Source organism: Mustela putorius, unplaced genomic scaffold (genome assembly GCF_011764305.1).
Source record: "Mustela putorius furo isolate JIRA1106 unplaced genomic scaffold, ASM1176430v1.1 tig00003853_pilon_pilon_pilon, whole genome shotgun sequence".
Taxonomy (NCBI): domain Eukaryota; kingdom Metazoa; phylum Chordata; class Mammalia; order Carnivora; family Mustelidae; genus Mustela; species Mustela putorius.
Window position 1 is genome coordinate 64,357,560 of NW_025422005.1, and position 22,509 is coordinate 64,380,068.

Genomic DNA, 22,509 nt, shown 5'->3' on the forward strand with positions numbered 1-22,509 from the left:
TGAGAGTTCACTAGATGATACATCTAGTTCAATAGGAGGCAGCTGTCTTGATTCACACTGGTTTTATAACAATTGCTTCTGTACTATTAGTGAAAGGCAATAGTCTCTAAGTGTTGTAATGAAAATAGGGGACCTCCCCCAAAATACAAAAACACAGGACACCTGGGGGACACAGTCCGTTGAGTTATTCCACTCTTGGTTTCAACTCAGGTTACGATCTTGGGGTCATGAGATTGAACCCCACTTTGGGGCTGCTTGAGATTCTCTCTCTCCCTCTCCCACCGTCCCTCCCCTCACTTTTCCTCTCTCTCTCTCTCTCTCTCTCTCTCTCAAATAAATAATAATTTTTAAAAAGTACAAAAACACTGGGGCGCCTGGGTGGCTCAGTGCATTAAGCCTCTGCCTTCAGCTCAGGTCATGATCTCAGGGTCCTGGGATCGAGTCCCGCATCAAGCTCTCTGCTCAGTGGGGAGCCTGCTTCCTCCCTCTCTCTGCCTGTCTCTCTGCCTACTTGTGATCTCTCTCTGTCAAATAAATAAATAAAATATTTTTTAAAAATACAGAAACACTAATTCAAAGGTATATGCGCACCCCTGTGGTTATTGCAGCAGTATGTACCGTAGCCAGATCATGAAAGCAGCCCAAGTGTCTGTCGGTAGGTGAATGGATAAAGAGGTGGTACACACACACACACTCCATTAGAGTATGATTCAGCCATAAAAAAGAATGAAATCTTTCCATTTGCCATGACATGGATGGAACGAGTGAGAATTATGCTAAGCAAAATAAGTCAGTCAGAGAAAGACAAATACCATACGGTTTCACTCTTAATGTGAAATTTAAGAAACAAAAGAATCATGGGGGAAAAAAGGGAGAGGCAAGCCAAGAAACAGACTTTTTTTTTTTTTTAAGATTTTTATTTATCTATTTGATAGACAGAGAGAGATCACAAGGAGGCAGAGAGGCAGGGGGAAGCAGGCTCCCCGCTGAGCAGAGAGCCCGATGTGGGGCTCAATCCTAGGACCCTGAGATCATGACCTGAGCCGAAGGCAGAGGCCTAAACCACTGAGCCACCCAGGCACCCCAAGAAACAGACTTTTAACCATGGAGAGCAAACTGATGGTTTGTTGGGTGGGAGATGGGTGAAACAGGTGATGGAGATTCGAGAGAGCACTTGTGTGATGAGCTTGGGGTGTTGAATGGAAGCATTCAGTCACTATATTGCACACCTGAAATTAATATAATGCTTTATGGTAACTACTGGGATTAAATTTGAAAGAAAAAATAGACCACCCCACCCTACCCCCAGCATCTGTGACCACACTTTGAGAACCAAGTATGATCAATTAAGGTATGGGGTCTGTTAAGCAGGTGTATGAAACCCTGTACTTGGCATTTGGGAAATCTTGGAGGATGAAGCAGTCCCTTGTGCTTTCTTTCGGCTTGTCCGTCCAAAAACAAATAACCTCACAAATGTGAGCAAGGGGTCAGGGGTAAAGCGGTGCAACTACTGAAAACCCCTTTCCCAGGGCTGCTGTGGGCCTGGAAAAGTTCTGAATGTTCCTGTGTAGCCAGTGGTGTGAGGGATGCCTGAAAGGAAAGCCTGGGTGCTAGTCAGAGGTGGGCCAAGACGAATGCTTCAGGAGGACTTACAGGAGACTCCAAAGCAGGGGCCAGCTGCAGGTGGAGGGGACAGGTGTCCGGGATCAGTAGCACCGGAGGAACCAGGACTGGAGGAAGGGTGTAGAGAACCCTTCAGGTGAGAGAACAGCCCTGACATGGAGACTGACCTTTGAGCTTGAATTAGTCCCATCAGGCCGCTGTACCAAACTACCGTAGCCTGAGTGCCTTGTAAACAACAGAAACTCATTTCTCACAGCCTTGGAGGCTGGGAAGTCTAAGATCAAGACACTGACAGATTTGACGTCTGGTGAAGGTCGACATCCTGATTCGTAGACAGCTTCTTTTCCCTGTAACCTCACGTGGTGGAGGGGAGGGAGTGCTTTAAGACCGCTTTTTAAAAGGCACTGATCCTATTCATAGGGCACTCCACCCTCCTGCCCTGATCACCTTCCAAAGCCCCAATCCAGGTACCATCACACCATAACATATGGGTTTGAAGGGGACACCGGCATTCAGTCATAGCCGAAAAATGGACTATCATGGTTATCAGAAATTATTGGATGAGACTATGAAAACTCAGACTAGACTTCATTGAGTTTCTACTATAAAATGAAAACGGGAAGCCCATCAGCTAGACTGGGTTCACAGAAAGAAGTATGTTTCCATCTGACTGCCAAACCTGTGGTCTGCCCTAACTGAACATCATCTCTGTCCCAGACATAGACGCATGATTGCCACAGCCCTTTCTCCACGAAGGCACGAAGTTATTAAGGGCCCTTTTGGCCCTCTTCTGGCCTGACGTCTGTATTTTCAAACTTCAGCCTTTCAGGATGGAAGAGTAAAAGAAGAGAGACATTGGGCCCTTTCCAAGAGAGCGTCAAATGCACTTACAAACCAATGGGGTGGCTTTCTAATGTTGGAGAAATGCAGGCCTTGTGTACTGACCGCCAACCTACTTAATTACACAAAACTGTTTCCTGCAAAAAGGCTCTACGTAATGTTGAATAGAACAAAACACTTTCTTCATTGAATCAGACCAAATTAATAAACCTATATCCAGGGCGCACTATGCTTAGAGAACGATGAGGTTCATTTAGTACAACACGAAACAGTCCTTGGAACACTGCATGACAGGGCAGAAGTACAGGGGTTTTTTCCATGTTTTTTTAAGTTATTTTCTCAAGAAAGGAATGTTGCTGAGTCCATTGAGTCATCCAGAAGGGCAAACTATTGCTAAAAAGAAACGCACGCAGGTGAATGACTTTAACCAAGTGAAGGGTTTGGGGAGCTCACATCATCATACTCATTGTACCCACTTCTTGAAATATTTTTGGAAACACCATTAACTTACCAACAGAATCACCTGGTGAAGAGTTAGTTACTCAACCTGTTCGCTCATCCAAGGCCGCATCTCCAGGCCTGACTCACTGAAAGCTTCTTTTGCTTGTTCTGAGACCCACTAAGAATGATCAATGCCACAGACTCTAGAAGGACCCAGCACTGAATGTGAAAGAACACCCCAAATCTTATGTTTATATCTAACCTCTGTGTGCCCTTGGGCCAATCCCTTAGCCTCTCTGAATTTCTTTTAAAATGGCAAAATAAGGATGCCTGGGTGGCTCAGGCATTAAGTGTCTGCCTTTGGCTAGGGTCATGGTCCCAGGGTCCTGGGATAGAGCCCTACATCAGCCTCCCTGCTTGGTGCGAAGCCTGCTTCTCCCTCTCCAACTCCCCCTGCTTAAGTTTCCTCTCTTCCCGTGTATCTCTCTGTCAAGTAAATAAATAAAGTATTCAAAAATAATAATAATAATACAATTAAAATAAAATGGAAAAATAATATTTGTTTTCTGTCTACCCCAAATTTGAGCCACTAATGAATTGACACATTGCTAACTGTTCTCTCAATTGGAAGCATGTACAACAGAGACGTTGCCCCAAAAAAGTAAAGCTTGAAAGCTATTGAATAACTCCAAGTCCTCATCTTCTACCTCTAAATATTTATTTTAATTACCTAATAATAATATTAAAACTAACATATACTGGTGACTTACTACATTCTAGATACTGGGGTGCCTTTTTACATGCTCTCATATTTATTTCTCACACCAGTCATCAGTACTCATGTTCTTTCCCATTTTATAGATGAAGAGGTAGAGACTCAAAAGATAAGGGAAATTTCCCAAAGCTACACTGTTTAATAAGTGACAGAGTTGGAACTCATACCCCACGTTCCCAGACTTCAATGCCCATGCTCAAACACTATTAGAGATATGTAGTAAGGAGAGCTTATGGGAGTAGAGTGGGTGGAGGAGTTTGCTATAATTATGTGAATAAATGTCCCAATTTTCTATTTGACTTTGTTCCTATATAGCTAACTATTGATGTCTGAAAGCAAAGACAAAATAATAAGACATCAAACGAATATCAGTGAAACAGACCTCTGAGTGCCTCAGCCATGTTCTGCCAATTATTTGCAATTCCGTAATAACTTCAAAACAGGGAACAATTTGAAGCCATAAAAGTATCTGAACTGCTCTGAACACCGCCCCCCCCAAAAGCACATTGATTTTGGAATACACACTGCATCTTTTTACTAAGAAGGCATATCGTGGGTATATTTTTTGTGAGCATAACCAAAAGTATTTCAAAGAACCAGGGGCAACAATGAGCAAGTGTTTGAGAATGTGATTCTGGGTACATCTGAAGGAACCTGGTGCTTCTGAGATTTTCTTTGTGGGTTGAATAGAGCACCTTGACCACATACTGATTTCAAACAATGGCTTAGTTTAGAGGTGGAGGGAAAAAAATAGCCTCAGCCAGGGGATATACAGACTTTACATGGCCTGTGTAACTCTCTAATGGTAAAAATATTTTCTCACTGCTATATTAAATTCTCTCATTAACTGTATATTCCTTTGGGTGACTTTCATTAATTCATTTGATATATTTACTGAGTTTCTGCCATCTAAGAGCCAAGTGACAGACTTAATCATATGAAGATGAGAGATCTCAAGGAGCTCGTATTGTAGGGAGGGAGCCAACAACCCCCTCAACGCGGCACGTGTCATGGCAGCGGCACAACGGATGGGAGCAAGACTGAAGCGAGTCGTGGGTGTGGAGAAGGAAGTCAGCTGAGTCCCGAGAAAGAAAAGGAATTGGCCAAGGGCTACGTGGGAAGGAAGTTGGTGTGAGTCCATGGCAAGGAGAGGGAGCACGTGCACGAGCACCTCAGAGGTGTGGGGGTGGCACGTGGTGAGAGGCAGAGCTGGAGACAGACCCAGGGTCCAGGGCAGGAAAGGCTGAGAACACTGGGCTAACGAATACAGACCTCAGCCTATAGCCACAGCGAGCTGCCAAGCTTTCACTCCGTCACACGCCACCAGATCTGGATTTCAGAAAGCACATTCTGAAAGCAGTGAAAGGGAGCCTAGGCTGCAGCAGGGGGGGCCCAGCAGCAAGGTCAGATGGGGGTCCTGCAGGGGAGGAACTAGGAGGCTGTGGAAGTGGAAGAGAGGAAACCGACCCAAAAGATTTCGGGAAGTAGAATCCATAGGACATAAAGATCCGTTGTGTTCGGGTGAATGAGAGGACTGAGCATGACTCCGAAGTAGCTAGTTTGGATGACCAGATAAACTGAGGTGTCGTTCAAGGAGATAGGACATGTGGAGAAGAAATGACTTTTGAGAGAGAGAGAGATGAAGAATTTAGTTATAAACATTTTAAAATCGACATGCTGGGCTCCTGGGTGGCTCAGTGGGTTAAGCGTCTGCCTTCGGCTCAGGTCATGATCCTGGCATCCAGGGATCGAGTCCCACATCGGGCTCCCAGCTCAGCAGGGAGTCTGCTTCTCCCTCTGACCCTTAACCCTCTCACGCTCTCTCCCTTTCTCTCTCTCTCTCTCTCTCAGTCTCACTCCAATAAATAAATAAATAAATATTCTCAAAAGATTGAGATGCTTATGCTAACAGGTCCATTTGACAGAGGTCTTTTTTTTTTTTTTTTAATCTAGTACCCATAATAACAAGTCCTGGCTGTAGTCACAGATGTGGAATTCACCAGGATACAACAGCAGTGAAACACGCATGTGCGAGGGATCACCCCAGGTTGCTTTGGGACCGTGAGGCTGCAGGGAAGTTGAGACCTGAAGTCGAGGAAACACCCATGTCAGAGCCCAGGGAGGAGAAGACAGAGAGGGAAGCGGAATATCAAGAGCAAATGGCGTTCTAGAAGGCCAAGGAGGAGAGAGTCTCCGTGTGGGCCAGGGCAAACAGAATGTAATGAGACTTGTCGGCTGAGTCTGGCCACTGCAGAATTACCGGTGCCTTTGGTGAGAGCAGTTTCGGTGGAAGAGAGAGGAGTAAAGCCAGCTTGGTGAGGGGCGCTTGGGAGTAAGGAAATGAGGATGCGTATAGACTAACCTGCAAGAGATTTGGCTCTGAGAGAAAGGAGGTCAAAAGTGGATGTGAGAGAATGGAGCGTATTTATATAAAAAGAGAGGTAGTGATGGAGGGCCTGTGTGGCTCAGTCAGTTAATCGTCTGACTCTTGATTTTGGCTCAAGTTGTGATATCTGGGTTGTGGGATCAAGCCCTGTATTGGGCTCCCTGCTCTGCGGGAAGCCTGCTTCTCCCACCTCCACGCCCCCTGCTTGTGTTTCCCCTCTCGCTGTCTCTCTCTCTCTCTTTCGGTCAAATAAATAAACAAAATCTTTAAAAATAATAATAATGAGAGAGAGAGAGAGAGAGAGAGAGAAAGAGAGGAGGTACAGAATCTAGTTAAGAGCACAACCTACTTGAGTTCACACACTTGCTCCCCTCTGTCCTAGCCAGCTTACCTTGGGCAACGTCCTTACATGCACTCTTCCTCAGTTTTCTCACCTGCAAAGTGAAAGTAATCATTTTATCTGGGTCATAGTGTTGATGTGAAGATGACAGGAGTTAACACATGTCACAGTGCTCCTAGTAAGTGTTCAACAAGTATTAGCTATCATTACAACTATCATATGGTGAGTGAGGGGAGACAGCCAATGAGAAAGAGGATCCCATGGGGCGCCTGGGTGGCTCAGTGGGTTAAGCCTCTGCCTTCAGCTCAGGTCATGATCTTGGGGTCCTGGGATCGAGCCCCGCATCGGGCTCTCTGCTCAGCAGGGAGCCTGCTTCCCCCTCTCTCTCTGCCTGCCTCTCTGCCTACTTGTGATCTCTCTCTCTCTGTCAAATGAATAAATAAAATATATTTTTTTAAAAAAAGGAGGATCCCAAGAAAGGGGAGGCTAGGAAGGGATCGGAAGTGAATTAGACAGAGGTAAGGACACCTACAGGATGGGGGAGCCATGACAATTTAAGAGTTTGGGTAAGTTCATCTGTTTCTAGTGTCATTTGTTAAAAGTAAGCACTCCATAAGGGACTGACCAGTTAAGTGGTGTTTTACCTGGAGCATCTGGGGTTGGCTGGGATCAGGGAAGTGGAAGTGAGAAAGTATCCCTTAGACCCTGGGCTTATACCTGCCCTTTGACAGCATTTCCTCTCGTGGACACGTTACTGCAGTTGTTCACAACGCAACACAGATGTTACTGTAGGAAGCCATATTGAGCCTGGAGGAATAAAGCAGAATAACAAACCAGAGATTAAGGCGAAGATAACTGTTTTGTCCTTCTCAAAAGTAACATTCCCAAAGTATTTTCCTCTTGTTTTGCTCTAGACTCTTGAACTAAAAGTCTCAGAGCATTTTTTTAGTTGTAAATGAACCATATTTCAACCAACCATCAGGTGGTCAAGGCCATGAAAGACTTTCTCCTCTTGTAACTGAGTGCAGCTATTTTGTGTTAATAGGACATAGTCCTGTGACCCAGTTGATTTATTTTTTTCATATTGTCTGGGGCACTGACTCTGAAGGCAGTGTTCCACGCAGCTCCACTCTGCTTTGAGGAATGGCTTCCACCAGAAACTGTATCACCATGTCAGTGCCACACAACTGCCCATCCACACCAGCCAAATGACCCCAGTTTAAAATGGAAGGAACTTATTTGGTCCAATTACATATTTTCCTGCATGGACCAACTCCTATAGTAAAGTGTGGGAAGCTGGCATGGACAGAGAAGCAAGAAGAACACAGTCTTCTTTTTCTTGGAAATCCTCCACTTGGTCTGGGTGGAGCTATTGAGGCAGGCTCTGAGATGGTCCCTCATTCCAACATTTGTTGAGAAAGGGAGAGAATGTTAAGCAGTGAGAAAATTGGCTGAACCCAATCACCAGTCTCCTAGAATCTACTCCTGGCGACTCCTTTTTCCACTGACTGCTTGCTTAAAGGCAGTGATGGCCATTGATTGGAGAATGGTTTTTACTAAATCTCCTAGAAGACAAAGATTATGCCCTTTCTTTTTCTTTTTCCCCTTTCTTTCTGCTGCAACCATCAGAATACCTGGCACTCAGTAGGCACTCAATACATATCTTTAGAAAGAATGAATGAATTGATTAAAATGGAAAAGAAACTATAAAGACTTCATTGTCAGAAGTAAATATTTTAAGTTGTCTTCTACCAATAACCTTCTCAGAGACATAATGACAATAGCAGACATTTCAAGTAAAATTACAGGGCTTGGCCTTTTTTTTTTTTTTTAAGATTTTATTTATTTATTTATGCATCTGACAGAATGAAAAAGAGAGAGCACAAGCAGGGGGAGTGGCGGGCAGAGGGAGAGGGAGAAGCAGGCTTCCTGATGAACAAGGAACACAGTGTGGGACTCTATCCCAGGTCCCCGGGATCATGACCTGAGCCAAAGGTAGACACTTAACCAAATGAGCCACCCAGGTACCCCATGGGGCTCGGCCATTTTTAAGAACCAACCATAACTAAGAAACTCTTCTTCTGGTTGTGTCCTGGGAGATCAATGTGGAGTGTTTGTAACGTCTTTCTGGTCCCTCCCACAGAAACAAAATTCAAAAATTCATGCCTTTGGTAAATTTTGCCAAGTAAAGTAGCATGTGGCTCCTCTATCAGAATCAAGTTCAAGTCCACCACTATGAACTGGCATAGAGGCCAGGAAGCAAAATACAAAACAAATAGCCAATCATTGACCTTGATGGCACTGATTCCAAGTATTACCATCATTCAAAGAAGGGAATGTAGACTAGAGTTGATTTAACGTTAAACTGTCCTTGAAGATAGGAGAACAAGAAAAGGAAGAGATTTATTTTTTTTTAATGTCCCCATCCTTCAAGGAGCTAATAATGTATTTGATGAGGCAAGAGTTGATGTTTATGAAAACTTTAGACCTAATATAGGACAGTGTAGAGTTAACGGACAAAGGAACTATTTAGTGAGTTTAGCAGGGTTGGGAAGGCAAAAAAAAGCGCAATGATTCAATGATTGGGAGCCCCTTCCTGGGGAGGCTGAGAACCAAGAATGGATGGGATCCCCTAAGCTTGAGAGGGAGCTGAAGAGAGGCGGCTTCCAAGAAGGGAGATTTTAAGTAGGGAACAAATTACAGTAATAGGAATTGTCCCAGGAAGAAGAAGATGGACCAAATCATAGAAGCACTGGATACTGAGAAATAATGTGATGCTGACCAAGGATGAGTCCAGGGCTGGTGAATAGGTAAGGAAGCAGCTAAGGGAAAAACTACCCTTCAGGAGTTTGCTCTACTGTTACTATTTCCCACTCCCTCATTTCTCTTTGGACTCATGCAGCCAAAATCTCTCCTAAAACAGATTGCCAGATTTTTTTTTAATTTAAAAACTTCTTCTCTTTTTATAAAAATAATACATCTCCAGGGCAACGGGTGGCTCAATCGGTTAAGAGCCTGCCTTCGGCTCAGGTCACTATCCTAGAATCAAGCCTCCTGTCGGGCTCCTTGCTCAGCAGGAAGTCTGCTTCTCCCTCTTCCTCTGCTCCTCCCCTGCCTCGTGCTCTCTCTCTCTCGCTCGCTCGCTCACTCACTCTCTCTCAAAATAAATAAATAAAATCTTTAAAGTGGGGCGCTTGGGTGGCTCAGTGGGTTAAAGCCTCTGCCTTCGGCTCAGGTCGTGATCCCAGGGTCTTAGGATCAAGCCCCACACTGGGAAAAATCTCTGCTTAGCGGGGGGCCTGCTTCCCCCTCTCTCTCTGCCTGCCTGTCTGCCTACTTGTGATCTCTGTCTGTCAAATCAATAAATAAAATCTTAAAAAAAAAAATCTTCATCCTAGAAAATATGTATCAACCACAACAAATCACCTAAAATCCCAAAGCTTAGAGATGAATACTTAAGATTTTGATTTTAGCCCTCTTCATTTTTTCTATGTATATATTTTTAAATTTACATTTTTCATCAAAATGAAGTTATGCAACCTTAAATCCTACTTTTTATACCTAACAAAATATCTTGTGGGCCTTTCCAAGATCCTGCATATACTATGCCATCGTTTGAGGCTTTGTTGCAATTGAACTGAAACAGAAAAACAGAAAATCACTCAAATCATGAGTGTTTAGCTTGATAAATTTTCCCTAAGTGTCACATTCATCGTACCAACATGCAGATCAAGATATTGAACACGACCAACATTCCAGAAGGTTCCTTGTGCTCCCCTCCTGTTCACTGTCCTTTGCAAGAAATACCATACATACTTCTAACTTTATATAAATGGAATCATACTGTATGTATGTTTGTATCTGTCTTCATTCAATACATCACTTCAGTGACCACACATTATTTCTTTGAATTGCTGTAATTTATTCAGTTTATTCTTATTGTCATGCATTTTTCACCAAATGTTTGCTTTCATTAAAAATTCTTTAATGAATATCTATGTACAAAACAGTGATTTTTTTCCTTACAATAAATCCACTGACTAAAAAAATTTAAGACTTTTGACTTATATACCAGATTGCCCTTCTGAAAGACTGTACCAATTTTATATTCCCATCATAGCATATAAGACTTCCAATTTCCGTGGTGTGGCCCAAAATTGAACACAAAACCCCAGATGTAATCCAACTACCATCCACCACAAATGTCTCTACCGGTCTTAAATATCCTCACTTCCTTTTACAGCACATAAATAGACTGCAAGTACAAATATCCTCTACGTTCTCTGACAAAGACAAAAATACAGAATGCTGGAAATGACCTTGGAATTTATCTAATCCAACTAGCTTATTTTCAGATGAGAATACAGAAGCCCAAAGAGGAGAAATGTCAGTGCAGACAGATTCCCAGTTAAAACCAAACCAGAAGACCATGTATAGGAAAAAAGCTGCAAAGAAATAAAACAGGGGTGCCTGGGTGGCTTAGATGGTTAAGCATCTGCCTTCTGCTCAGGTCACGATCCCAGAGGCCTGGAATTGAGCCGCATGTCGGGCTCCCATCTCATAGGGAGTCTGTTTCTTCCTCCCCGCTCTGCCTGCTTCTCCTTCTGCTAGTGTTCTCTCTCTCTCTCTCTAATAAATATGAAATCCTGAATGAAAGAAAGAAGGAAAGAAAGAGAGAAGAAAAGAAAGAAAGAAAACAAAATGTATTTCCAGCAGTGACCTTTGGGAAGTAGGATTACAGGAGATTTTTCTTTTTACTTTTCTGAATTATTTAAATCTTCAATAAGGAGCATATATTTCTTTGACAGTAGAGAAAAACTATTTTCTTTCTTTTTTTTAAAGATTTTATTTATTTGTTTCACAGAGAGAGAGAGCGAGCGCAAGCAGAGTGAGCAGCAGGCAGTGGGAGAGGGAGAGAAGCAGACCTCCCACCGAGCAGGGAGTCTGCGCCAGGCTCAATCCCAGGACCCTGGGATCACAACCTGAGCCAAAGGCAGACACCCAGGCAACTGAGCCACCCAGGCACTGCTAGAGTATTTTCTTTAAGAGAAGGAAAACATAGAAAAGAGAGGCTAAGTTTGTAAATGGCCTACTATATTCGTTTAATGCATGCCTAAGATCATAGTGTAGTGGGCCACAAAATAGGAAAAAAGATGGCTCGATAAAACTTTAAGATGAATTTGGAAGAGTTAGAATATTCTAGAATAATAAATTCTCAGAATTTAGAGACCTAGATAGGAAGAGCCTGACTGGGGGTGCCTGGGTAGCTCAGTCAGTTAAATGTTCATCCCTTGATTTCAGCTCAGGTCATGATCTCAGGGCAGGCAGACGAGCCTGCTTAAGATTCTCTCCCTCACCCTCTACCCTACCCCCTCCCTCTCAAAAAAGGTGGGGGCGGAGGGTGCTGATTGAAGCAACTTTTGGAAGGCTCTAGTCTGTAAACTTGATGAGTCAGGTCTGGAACGGGCCCTGGAGACCTCTGGGTGTAGAAGAAAAAAGACAGGTTTTTTAGTAGTATTTATACTACAATTTGGAAATCCTGCCTCTGCCTCTGTTTAGAGATAGAGTTAGGTTGGAGATGGGGCACGGAGTGGGGGCTGAGGTGGGGATGGGGTGAGACAGAGATGGGATTGGGGCAGGGATGGGGATGCGATGGGTTTGGGTTGGGTTTGGAGATGGATATGGGACAGAGATGGGCTTAGATGGGGATGTGGTTGGGATGCAGATGCGATTTGGGTGGAAATGCATTTAGGATGGAGAGTGGTTTGTACTAAGAGCTGTAGTCGTTCACAGCATCGTGTGGTGGAAATGTTTAGGAATCCCTGCCTTGGCGCATGCCATTTCCTCTCACCCAGGACCTGAACCTTCCTTGTCTTGTCTCTACCTAAGAGTTAAAGTCATGGAACCAATGCTGGTATGTTGTCTTAATGAGACATTTCACACATCTTTCTGCATGTATGATAGATTCTGTGAATGGCAGAATCATTGACTGTTTATAACAGAGATAAAATCATGTCCCTAAAGTCTCCAGGTTAGTTGCGGGGGCGGGGGGCGGTGGATGGCACTGATAGGGTTACTGGTTTTAACAAACACAAATACAAGACAGCTAGTTAAATTCGAATTTTAGATAAACAGTGATGGGGTGTAGTGTAAGCATGTCTGATATAATAACTCACTGGATGACAGCTGGCAACCCTATGAATTTAGAGACCTAGATAGGTCTCTAAAAGACAGGTTTTTTAGTAGTATTTGGAAATCCTGCCTCTGCCTCTGTTTAGAGATAGAGTTAGGTTGGAGATGGGGCATGGAGTGGGGGCTGAGGTGAAAGTCTCATCATGAAAGTCTGGGTCTTGCTTGACTGAAGGTTGTGCAGGTCTACCTCATTTCCAGAATGGCCATACATGTGAGAGGCTGTAGAGCTTAGGTACCAAGGCACAGGTGTGGTCTTGGACACAGATTTTTCCCTTAACACTTACTTCGGGACGCCTGGGTTGCTCAGTCAGTTAAGCGTCTGCCTTCTGCTCAGGTCAAGATCCCAGGGTCCTGGGGTTGGTCTCACATCGGGCTCTCTGCTCAGCGGGGAGCCTGCTTCTCCCTCTGCCTGCCACTCCCCCCTGTTTGTGCTCACTTTCTCTCTCTGATCGATAAATAAATAAACCTTTAACAACAACAAACAAACAAAAAACAGTTCAAATAGTTATTGTAAGGATTAAATGACTCTAAGAGTCATAAACACTCACATAAACATAAACACAGAGAGAGAGAAAAAAAACACTAATTTAATCCAGACTCTTCAATTCACAGACGAGGAAGCCAGCATCCAAAGAGGCAAAATCTCCCAAGATCTCCCACGATCACGCAACTAGTTCAATGCAGGAATGGCCTAGACCAAAGTCGGCTAACTCCCAATGTCACGTACAGGGCTACCTCCCACTCCCTGAAGCTCTCAGATTGTTTACCATCCATTTATTCATTCACTCTGATCTAACAGCTACCGAGCGCCCACTATACACCAGACACTGATACATAAGACGTAGCACCTGTCATCAAGAAGTTCATGGTCACGTGTGAAGCTTTTCCATATACCCTGCAGCTGACCTTGTCACTGGCATATTTTATCCTATTCACCAAATAACCTGAAGCAGCAGTGCATTTCAGAACTCACAGAGAAGTTGTCTTTGAGGATAAAGATCTATTTTTCTTAGTTGTTTCCGGTCAGACAGAGTCCGTTCTCAGCAACAGCCTGCTGAAACTCAGCGTGGTGACACAGCTCATCCCAGATACAGAAAGTTGAAAGTGACTCATAGCCCTGCAGTGGCTGGGGATCATTCCTAGGGCACAGTCAGTTCATGATCCGATGGAATAATATTTTTTCTCTGAAAGGAATCGTTCGGTCACAAAAATCTAAACCTAACCTTGGAACACATTTTCATTTAGTAGTATCTGAAGAGGTAGGAATCGTATAGCTCTTTAAACAGCTCTGATGACTATATAAAAATAAGATAGTCTGCTATGCAAAAGATATTTGATACCTTCACAAGCTGTAACTGTGAAGATGATCCATCTTCAAAGATGCTAAAATAGTATCACGATATAAAAGTGCCGTCCCCTAATTTGTAATTACGGAGGTTGACGCTCAAAGAGGATATGTGACTGGGTCAGTGTCCTTTAACTAGATAGAGATATGAGATATAAACCCAGAACTTGAGTCATTTGGTCCAATATTCTTTGACATGGAAGGAAAGAGAGTTGTCACTTTCGTGGGGCCACAGGCCTCCTGGACACTGGCCTTACGGAACCGTCGCCTGTGACGGCGTGCCAGGTTCTGTGGGGATACCACCAAAAATGAAGCAATCCGCCCTCTTTGCGAGCTTCAGCCTAGCAAAGAAAGGAAGAGAATGTGGGCCAAGTCCATGTCCTGGAAGCCAGCGGAGGAGAAAATTCCAATGTTTATCAATGGTATTAAATGCTACTAAAGGGACAAAAATAATAAAGACCCAAAGAAGGTCATTTTAAATTATATGACAGTTACACAATCACTCTTGAACTCTAAAAGATCGACTTCCGAGAGTGGTGAGAGCAGGATGTGGCTTGCAAGAGGACAGGGAGTCCATGAAAGAGAGGGAAGAGCAGACAGGCAGGTTTAGGATCCCGAACAAAAATAGGAAAGAAAATGGAAATAACTAGAGGTTGCAGACAATGGTAGAAATATTTCCCTTTGGATTGGAAAGACGCCAGCCTCTTGTTACGCTGAAGAGAGATAAGATGGTGTCAACTGAGAGAAGGTCATTTCATGTGGACTAGAAAGAGGAGCAAGTTTTTGGAGCAGGAAGAAAGAGAAGATCCTTTCAGCATCCATCAAAAATAATTTATTATTGGGAAAAACAGGTGAAATAGGTCATGGGGACCAAGGAGTGCCCTTGTCACGACGAGCACTGGGTGATGTGTGGAAGTGTTGAGTCACTGTCGTGTACACCTGAAACTAACATAACCCTGTATATTAACTATCCTGAAGTTAAAACAATAAAATAAAAATAATTCATTCTTTTAGCCATGATTAGGAGGTGTCTCTTCAGACACTGGGTTTGGGCACCCAAGTGAGCAAAGCATACCCATAGCCTGTGCTTGTGAACCATCAAGTCCAATACGGAACACAGACCTTAAGTCGTTGGTAGACCCATAGAAGGAGGGATTCCTGCTGGGGCGAGGAGTCCCTCCCAGTGTTTATGGACCCGGCTTCTAGGCTTAGCTTTTTGCTGTGATGCTGGATTCAGTGTCCACAGAGGACATTGTAACCTGCTTTGTGCCGTTCCTATTTGAAATATTTAAAGATAAAAGCGGGATAGAAACGTGCATACTTGCATTTGTTTGAATTTGGGGTTCAGCTCATTCTTCTCCTGACATGATTTGTTGGATCTTTTCTCCCTGAGCCCAGAATGTGCTGCCCCACCCCCTAAGTTTGCCATCCCACTCTGGTGCCGAGCAACGTGCAATAGCTGCTTTGGAGGCAGGCGCTCTCTTGCGGGGCTGGCCAGTGAGGCCAGGAGTTGGCTCCTAAGAGGGGCTTGACTGATGGATCCAGGAGCTGCTCCTGGGAGGGAAGGGCTCCTGGAAATAAAGAGCACACTGTGGCAGGGGGCCCAGATGGGCACGTGGAGGTGATGCCGCTTCATTTCAGCTCCACCTCAAAGAACAGGGACCCCTGAGTTAACAGCTCTCCTTCTGCAGGCCTCCTCCTGTGTAGCACTGTCGGAACCTGGGGGAGCTGGGAGTCGGGGGTGATACCTACTCAGCTGTGACATGAGAGCTCCCGGTACTTCGGTTGCACCATAGAGCATGTCAGTCTTTCCATGGGAAAAAATATAAATTATATTGGAGGTTAAGAAGTAAAGTTTCTCGACATATTTTTTTTCTTTTGACGTGTTGACGACCCCTTCAAAACAGGCTCTCATATCGCACCAGGCGATATGAATGAGATTAGGCGATATTGCGTCTAGGGTCGCTCAGGGCTTAGAGCCTTGAGTAATGATCCACCAGAAGTCAGTGAGATGACAGGAAGTGCTGTCATCTTGTCACCAGAGAGCACAGCCCACTTGTTCTGATACGTGGCACCTCAGAAGATTTCTTTCCGTTATAACTAATTATCCAGGAGGGATATCAAGGCCCCATTGTTTTTTATTTAAACAGTCAGAAGGGGGACGCCTGGGTGGCTCAGTGGGTTAAAGCCTCTGCCTTCGGTTCAGGTCATGATCTCAGGGTCCTGGGATTGAGCCCCGCATCAGGCTCTCTGCTCAGCAGGGAGCCTGCTTCCCTCTCTCTCTCTCTATCTCTCTGCCTGGCTCTCTGCCTGCTTGTAGTCTCTTTCTGTCAAATAAATAAATAAAATCTTTTTAAAATTTTAAAAAAATAAAAATTCGTAAGGCCTTAAAGACGTGCAAGTGACATTATATGAAAATCCGTATTTCTGCTTGCAGTTTTTATGCCTTCACCGCAGTGATAAAAATCACTTTGTTCTCCAGTTTGGAGCCATGGGAAGAATCAAGGCATTGTGTAGATTACTTAAAATTCCACTGTGCCTGCACCATTTGGCCAAAGAATGCTGAGAATTTGCAGCTGTTGCTCCACAAAAGGTTCCTAACTGGGGCAGGGGCTGCCGTTGAACACACAGCTGTTGTTAATTTGAGCTGAAGATTTTTAATTGCCTTTGTGTCAAAATTTATTAAATAACATTTCAGAGGAACAAAAACTGTAATAGTCGCATTAGTGGAGTGCTGAAAGAAGAAAGTCATTGGAACGCGGCATTTCTGCCTTGTAAGCCGAGTCTGAAAATACCTTTTCCACATGACTGCTTCCAGCCATCCCAAGAAAAGGGTTTCTAGGTACATCTGGCCACAGAAGCCCTGGAGGCTTCTGCAGGGGCTCAGCCCACCCTTGTCCTTACTCTTTTATCTGGAAGCACTTCTTGCCTGAGTGGCCTTCTCTTGTTCCCGTACTGTCCCTCCGTTTCTGTTATTGTGGGAGATGAGTCCTAGTACTCAGGGCAAACCTGACACTGGCTGGGGACCGGCTGCTCCTCCTGAGCGGTCTGCATCCTTCTTGGGAGCCTCTGTAATTGCTGTTGTCCTGTTATCTCTGGCCCATCCATGACAATCCTGTGAGGCAACTGAGCCCTCCCCACTTAGCTGACAGCAGCCGCGTCGGTGAGCGGTAGACAGGCACCTTTCTTTCATTATTTGCCAAGGCAGAGGAGACAGCTAAGTTTCCCTCAGGAGGGAAGCTGCTAAGTGTCCTGAGAAAGGGGTTTTGAATATGAAGAGAGACGAACCAGAGAAATGGCAGAATAAGTCATAAATCCTCACTACCATGCTGACGTCCCTGCCATGTTCTCATTTTAATGTTCAGAATTCCCTCTAACAGGGAAAACTTCAGTTTGTCAGGCACTTAGGAAACACCTACTGTAGGGGTGCCTGGGTGGCTCAGCGGTTAAGCCTCTGCCTTCAGCTCAGGTCACGATCTCAGGGTCCTGGGATCAAGCCCCACATCTGGCTCTCTGTTCAGCGGGAGCCTGCTTCCCTCTCTCTCTCTCTCTCTGACTGCTTCTGTGCCTACTTGTGATCTCTGTCTGTCAAATAATTAAATAAAATATTTTTTTTTAAAAAAGGAAACACCTACTGTGTGCCAGGTGCGATACTGGCAGACAGGCTGAGGGCATCGACGTGCTGTCGGAAACACTCACTCTCACAGAGGGGGACTTCCTGGTGGAAGGGGCAAGCATTTGGTGGAGGCCGAAGAGATGATGAGGATCTCAGTAGTTAGAGGAGGAAGGAACCTGGGAGAGCAAAAGCATGGTGGCTTGGAAAAGTTACATCTTGTTGCAAGGACAGGACGTAGCTGGACATGACAGTGTTGGGCAGAGATAAGACACACACAAAAAAAGAAGGGCTGGAGAGGCTAAACTAGATTCTGGAAGGTTGAAATGCCCCTCTAAGGAGTTTGGACCTTATCCTGTGGGGACTGGAAAGTCACTGAATGCTCTGGAGCTGGGAAGTGTCAGTGCTTTTCAGGCAAATCATCCTGCGAGCAGGTCTGCTGGACTCCAGAGCCTCACCCATTCCCCCGTGCAGAGGTGGAATGACTCTTGAGGACCTGCTCACCCTACAGGCCAGCCTGGCTATCAGGGAAGAGAAGAGGAAATGCCTCTGAGAGCCAGAGTCCAGGCTTCAAGTCCTTGACTTGCTACCTACTAGCCAGGCGACTATGGCAGTTGAGTTAATTCTCTGTGCCTCTGCTTCCCCATCTGTAAAAAGGGGGCAACGGTGCCTGACTCTTAAAATTATTTTAAATTAATACATAAAATGTTTAGAACATTGAGTGGTACAGTAAGCTCCTGATAAAGGTTAGCTATTATTTTCAGGTGTAAAATCTTACAACTTAGCACTGGTTGAACTTGGGGCGGGGGAAGGCAAGAGAGTCAAGGGTGTAATGGCTCATCCAAGAAATACGGCTCATACTCAGAAGTAATAATAATATTCAGAAAACAGCAGGAAAAAAATCATATTGAGGGACATTCTACAAAATAAATAAAATCTTCGCAAGGGTGGAGGCCACATGAAAAAACTCGTTCTATGTGGAAGACCAGAAGGACCTGACAACTAAAAGCAATGCGTGATTCTGAACTTGACCCATTGGCTTCAAAGGACATGGCTGGGATAAATCCATGGAAATCTGAAGATGTAGTTCTGTAGCAGCACATGCTTGGCTCCTGGTCTGGAGGCAATGAAACTGAAGTGTTCTGTGGTGATGAGGGATCAGGTTGGCCACTTACTCTCAAATATTCCAGAAACTTCTTTATTGTCTACTGATAACTCTGCTCCGTGCTTGGGATTGTTTAATAAAGAAAACAATGTATTTTTAAAATTAATAGCTAGCCTTTGTTGGGCACTCACTGTGTACCCAGCACCGTGGTCAGTGCTTTAAACATGAGTATATTCAGTTCCCCAGGAAACTTCTTACTTCTCTACCCGTGTCCCTCCCCAGTGCCCTGGAGCAACATGAACTCTGCCCACTACAGTAATTACCTACTAACTGCTTGTTGGGGTGTATAACGCTTACCCAGCCCCCACCCTGGACAGCCCACTCTTCAGGGGCAGGGAATGTACCCCATTCTCCACGGTATCCACACCTCCCAACACAGCTCCCTGAAAAGCATAAATACCCCATACGAGCTTGGATGGATAAAGTCCATGGGCTTGTTCACCATGGTGACTTGGGATGGGTGTCTGATACAGGACTCCTTTTCTAGGTGGCCCAGGCTCTGGCAAAGGCACACAGTGTGGAAAGCTGGTGGAAAAATACGGATTTACACATCTCTCGACTGGTGACCTCCTGCGTAATGAGCTGTCATCAGAATCTGAAAGAAGCAAACTGATCAGAGACATCATGGAACGTGGCGACCTGGTGCCCTCAGTAAGCAACAGTTGCCTTCCCTGGCAGGGGGTCGGAGGGTGGGGGGATATTTTGGAGTATTGCAGTTAATCTAAGCCCCCAAAGGCCATAGCTAAATGATGTCAAAGTCCAGAGGCAGTTGGAGGGTCCACAGCAGAGACCCGTCTGCCAGACCATGTCCCAGCCCAGGTTCCTTCCACTCTGTTGCTCTGCCAGTTCCTTGAGTGTCTGCCTATCTCATATTCCCCCAGGAACTGGTCCCCACGTAGTGTTAAAACTTTCAAACCACAGGTGAGCATGCTGCAACAGAGCCTATAATTAGAGTCCCCTGGAAAATAGAAAATAATATTTTGGTCTTGTCTGGAAAGTATGATAGCATTATCTTGCAATCTGGTATCTTCCTTAGACAGTTTTAGAAGCGAATATCCCTTTTATGCTTCTTTTTTCCTTTCAAGTCACCATCCACCTCTGAGCCGCTGGATGCCATGGGTAGCAAAAAAATATTCATCACTGCCCTGTGAGGGCCCTGCTAGGCTCTGTAATTAGGGCTTGTACAGTGCAGACCATATTAGCTACCAAAGCTTTATGCTTCCTCTTCAAATAGCTACAGTCCCTAGCAATTCTCTGAAGTCAGTGGATATCAAATTTTATAAAATATTTACTGGAAAAAATCAACAAAGAAACACATTTTATACCATGTTTTGCCTAGTTTTAAACTGCCATTATGCCTAATTTATGGAGTGTTACCATAAGAAATACAGCCACTATATTTCATCTATTCTAAGATGCTATTTTAAGACATCCCAGTAAAATACTAATAAACTATTCCATATATAACTATACCAGCATGAAAAAAAAACGCTATTAAACTGTGACTGATTGTAAGATACGTACTAATTTCATAGACAATAAAATGTGGGGGGAAAGTGAAACTAAGGATGAATGAGATATGATATATTTCTGTCGGCTGTTAATCTTATATGAACCTTTCTCCCTCCCCAAATGGGATGACTAGTGGAGATGGGTGGTAATGCTAGTGTTGTTCTGTGGAAGAGCTCAGATCCTGACCACTGTCTCTCTGCTCCAGGGCATCATTCTGGAGCTCCTGAAGGAGGCCATGTTGGCCAGCCTCAGCGACACCAAGGGCTTCCTGATTGACGGCTATCCCCAAGAAGTGAAGCAAGGGGAAGAGTTCGGACGTAGGGTGAGCCGTTGTTATGGGGATCTTCCCAGAAGGAAAATAAAGGACATCATTGAGGTTGGGGGATAAACTCAAAAGTCTATCTTTCTCCTAATTACATTAACCGAACTTTCAGTTGCAAATGCAAAACTCAACACAAACTGACCAAAAAGAGGAGAGTGGGGTAGGTGATGGTAGTGGATTTATTGGCTCAAGTAACTAAAATGTCCAGAAGTGGTTCACACTTGGTTGGAACCATGTATTTAAATTTGTTCATCTATTGTGTTGTGCCTTTCTCCATCTCTTGGATTCCGGGCTTATATTTCACCATCCAAGTGATCTCAGAGAGAGTGTTTTTCTTTTCCAATGGGTGTAGCTGATGACCCAAGGTTGTGTTTCATTATCCTGGGTTAGGTCATGACCCCATTGCTGAACCAATCACTGTGGCCAAGGGGAAGATGGGAGGGCATATAATGGAATATCTAGGAATACCTTGATTCATTGGGTAAGACCAGGCTGGGGACGAGAAAGAGAGGAGGGAGCACCATACCTGATGCATGCAGACTGAGGAAGGGAAGGGAAATTACCCAAGAAAGAATAGGGATGCCCTTAGAAGCCATCAAGGGAAATGATGCTAGACAGGCAGAGTCAAGTGAAGTGTATGCACTGCTCTAGCCTCCCACCATCCAGCTTCCCAAGTCCCTCATCTCCTAGTGAAGCAGGTGGGGCAGGACCACTCACAGGGAAACAGTAGTAAGTAAAAGCCATCATAACTATCCTTTATTTAACCTACTCTTGCCTCACTCTGGTGCTGCTACACAGTGTACATCCATTTACCTCTAAAGTCCAAGCTAGCAGGAAACATTTGTCCCCAGTTATTAAACAAAGATTCCAGAGCTCACAAGTATTAATATTTATATAGATACCCCTTTAGACTAGTTTCAGACATTTTCATATTTCATTTCATATATTTTTAATAACCTTTTTTAGGTAGATAGATGAAGTACTTTCTTCATGTTAAAGGTGATGAATTCAGCCCAAAGATACTTGCCCACAGTCATAGGGCTGGTAGGATGAAGAATTGGGGTCCCGTCTCCATCCATCTCTAACACTACAGTGTGGATAACAGTGAATCATGCTTCTGTGTCCCCTGGAGATTAGTCTGACCTTCTGAGCCCATTTGATTGAACTTCCTTAGATAGTATCTGAATATTTAAAGGCCAGTTGCTCACCTTCCCCTACATTTCCTGCTAGCAACCAGAGTCAGAGAAAAAATGCACCAGCCTAGTTGGCAGGAGTGGGATGAGTTCACCAGCACTGGCTGTCAGCTCGGGAGCCTCTGGCAACGAGGAGCGAGTAGCAGAGCCTGTGACTAGTGGTTCCAGGCTGTTCCCAGTGGGGGGCGCTCACATCCACTATTCCGCTGAGCTTTCCCCCACAAAACAAACCCCTTGAAGAATTCAAACTTCAATATACATCAACCACTTCTTTTCAAACAGTATTCGAAATGTTGTTATTCGAAAGATTGTTACCCTTTCTTTAAAAAAAGGTTTTATTTGGGGCGTCTGGGTGGCTCAGTCGTTAAGCGTCTGCCCTCAGCTAAGGTCGTGGTCCCAGTGTCCTGGGATCCAGGCCCACATTGGGCTGCTTCCTCTGAGGGAAGCCTGCTTCTCCCTCTCTTACTCCCCCTGCTTGTGTTCCCTCTCGCTGTGCCTGTCTCTGACAAATAAATAAATAAAATCTTTAAATAATAAAATAAAAAAGATTTTATTTATTTATCTGACAGAGAGAGACACAGCGAGAGGGAGCACAAACAGGGGGAGTGGAAAAGGGAGAAGCAGACTCCCCACCAAGCAGGGAGCCCGATGTGGGGCTCCATCCCAGGACCCTGGGATCATGACCCCAGCCAAAGGCAGACACTTAACGACTGAGCCACCCAGGTGCCCTATGTTATCCTTTCTTTAAATATCATGCTAAAA

The 22,509-nt window shown here is 44.5% G+C and overlaps 1 protein-coding gene across 1 annotated transcript in view; it reads left to right on the top strand.

The window, feature by feature from the left end:
* The window catches only part of AK5 (adenylate kinase 5), a 240,820-nt gene that overhangs the window by 189,846 nt on the left and 28,465 nt on the right, over window positions 1-22,509 (top strand). The window contains 2 exon segments of the mRNA XM_004758166.3: window positions 19,208-19,371; window positions 20,438-20,554. Coding sequence (XP_004758223.2) covers window positions 19,208-19,371; window positions 20,438-20,554 — 281 coding nt within the window.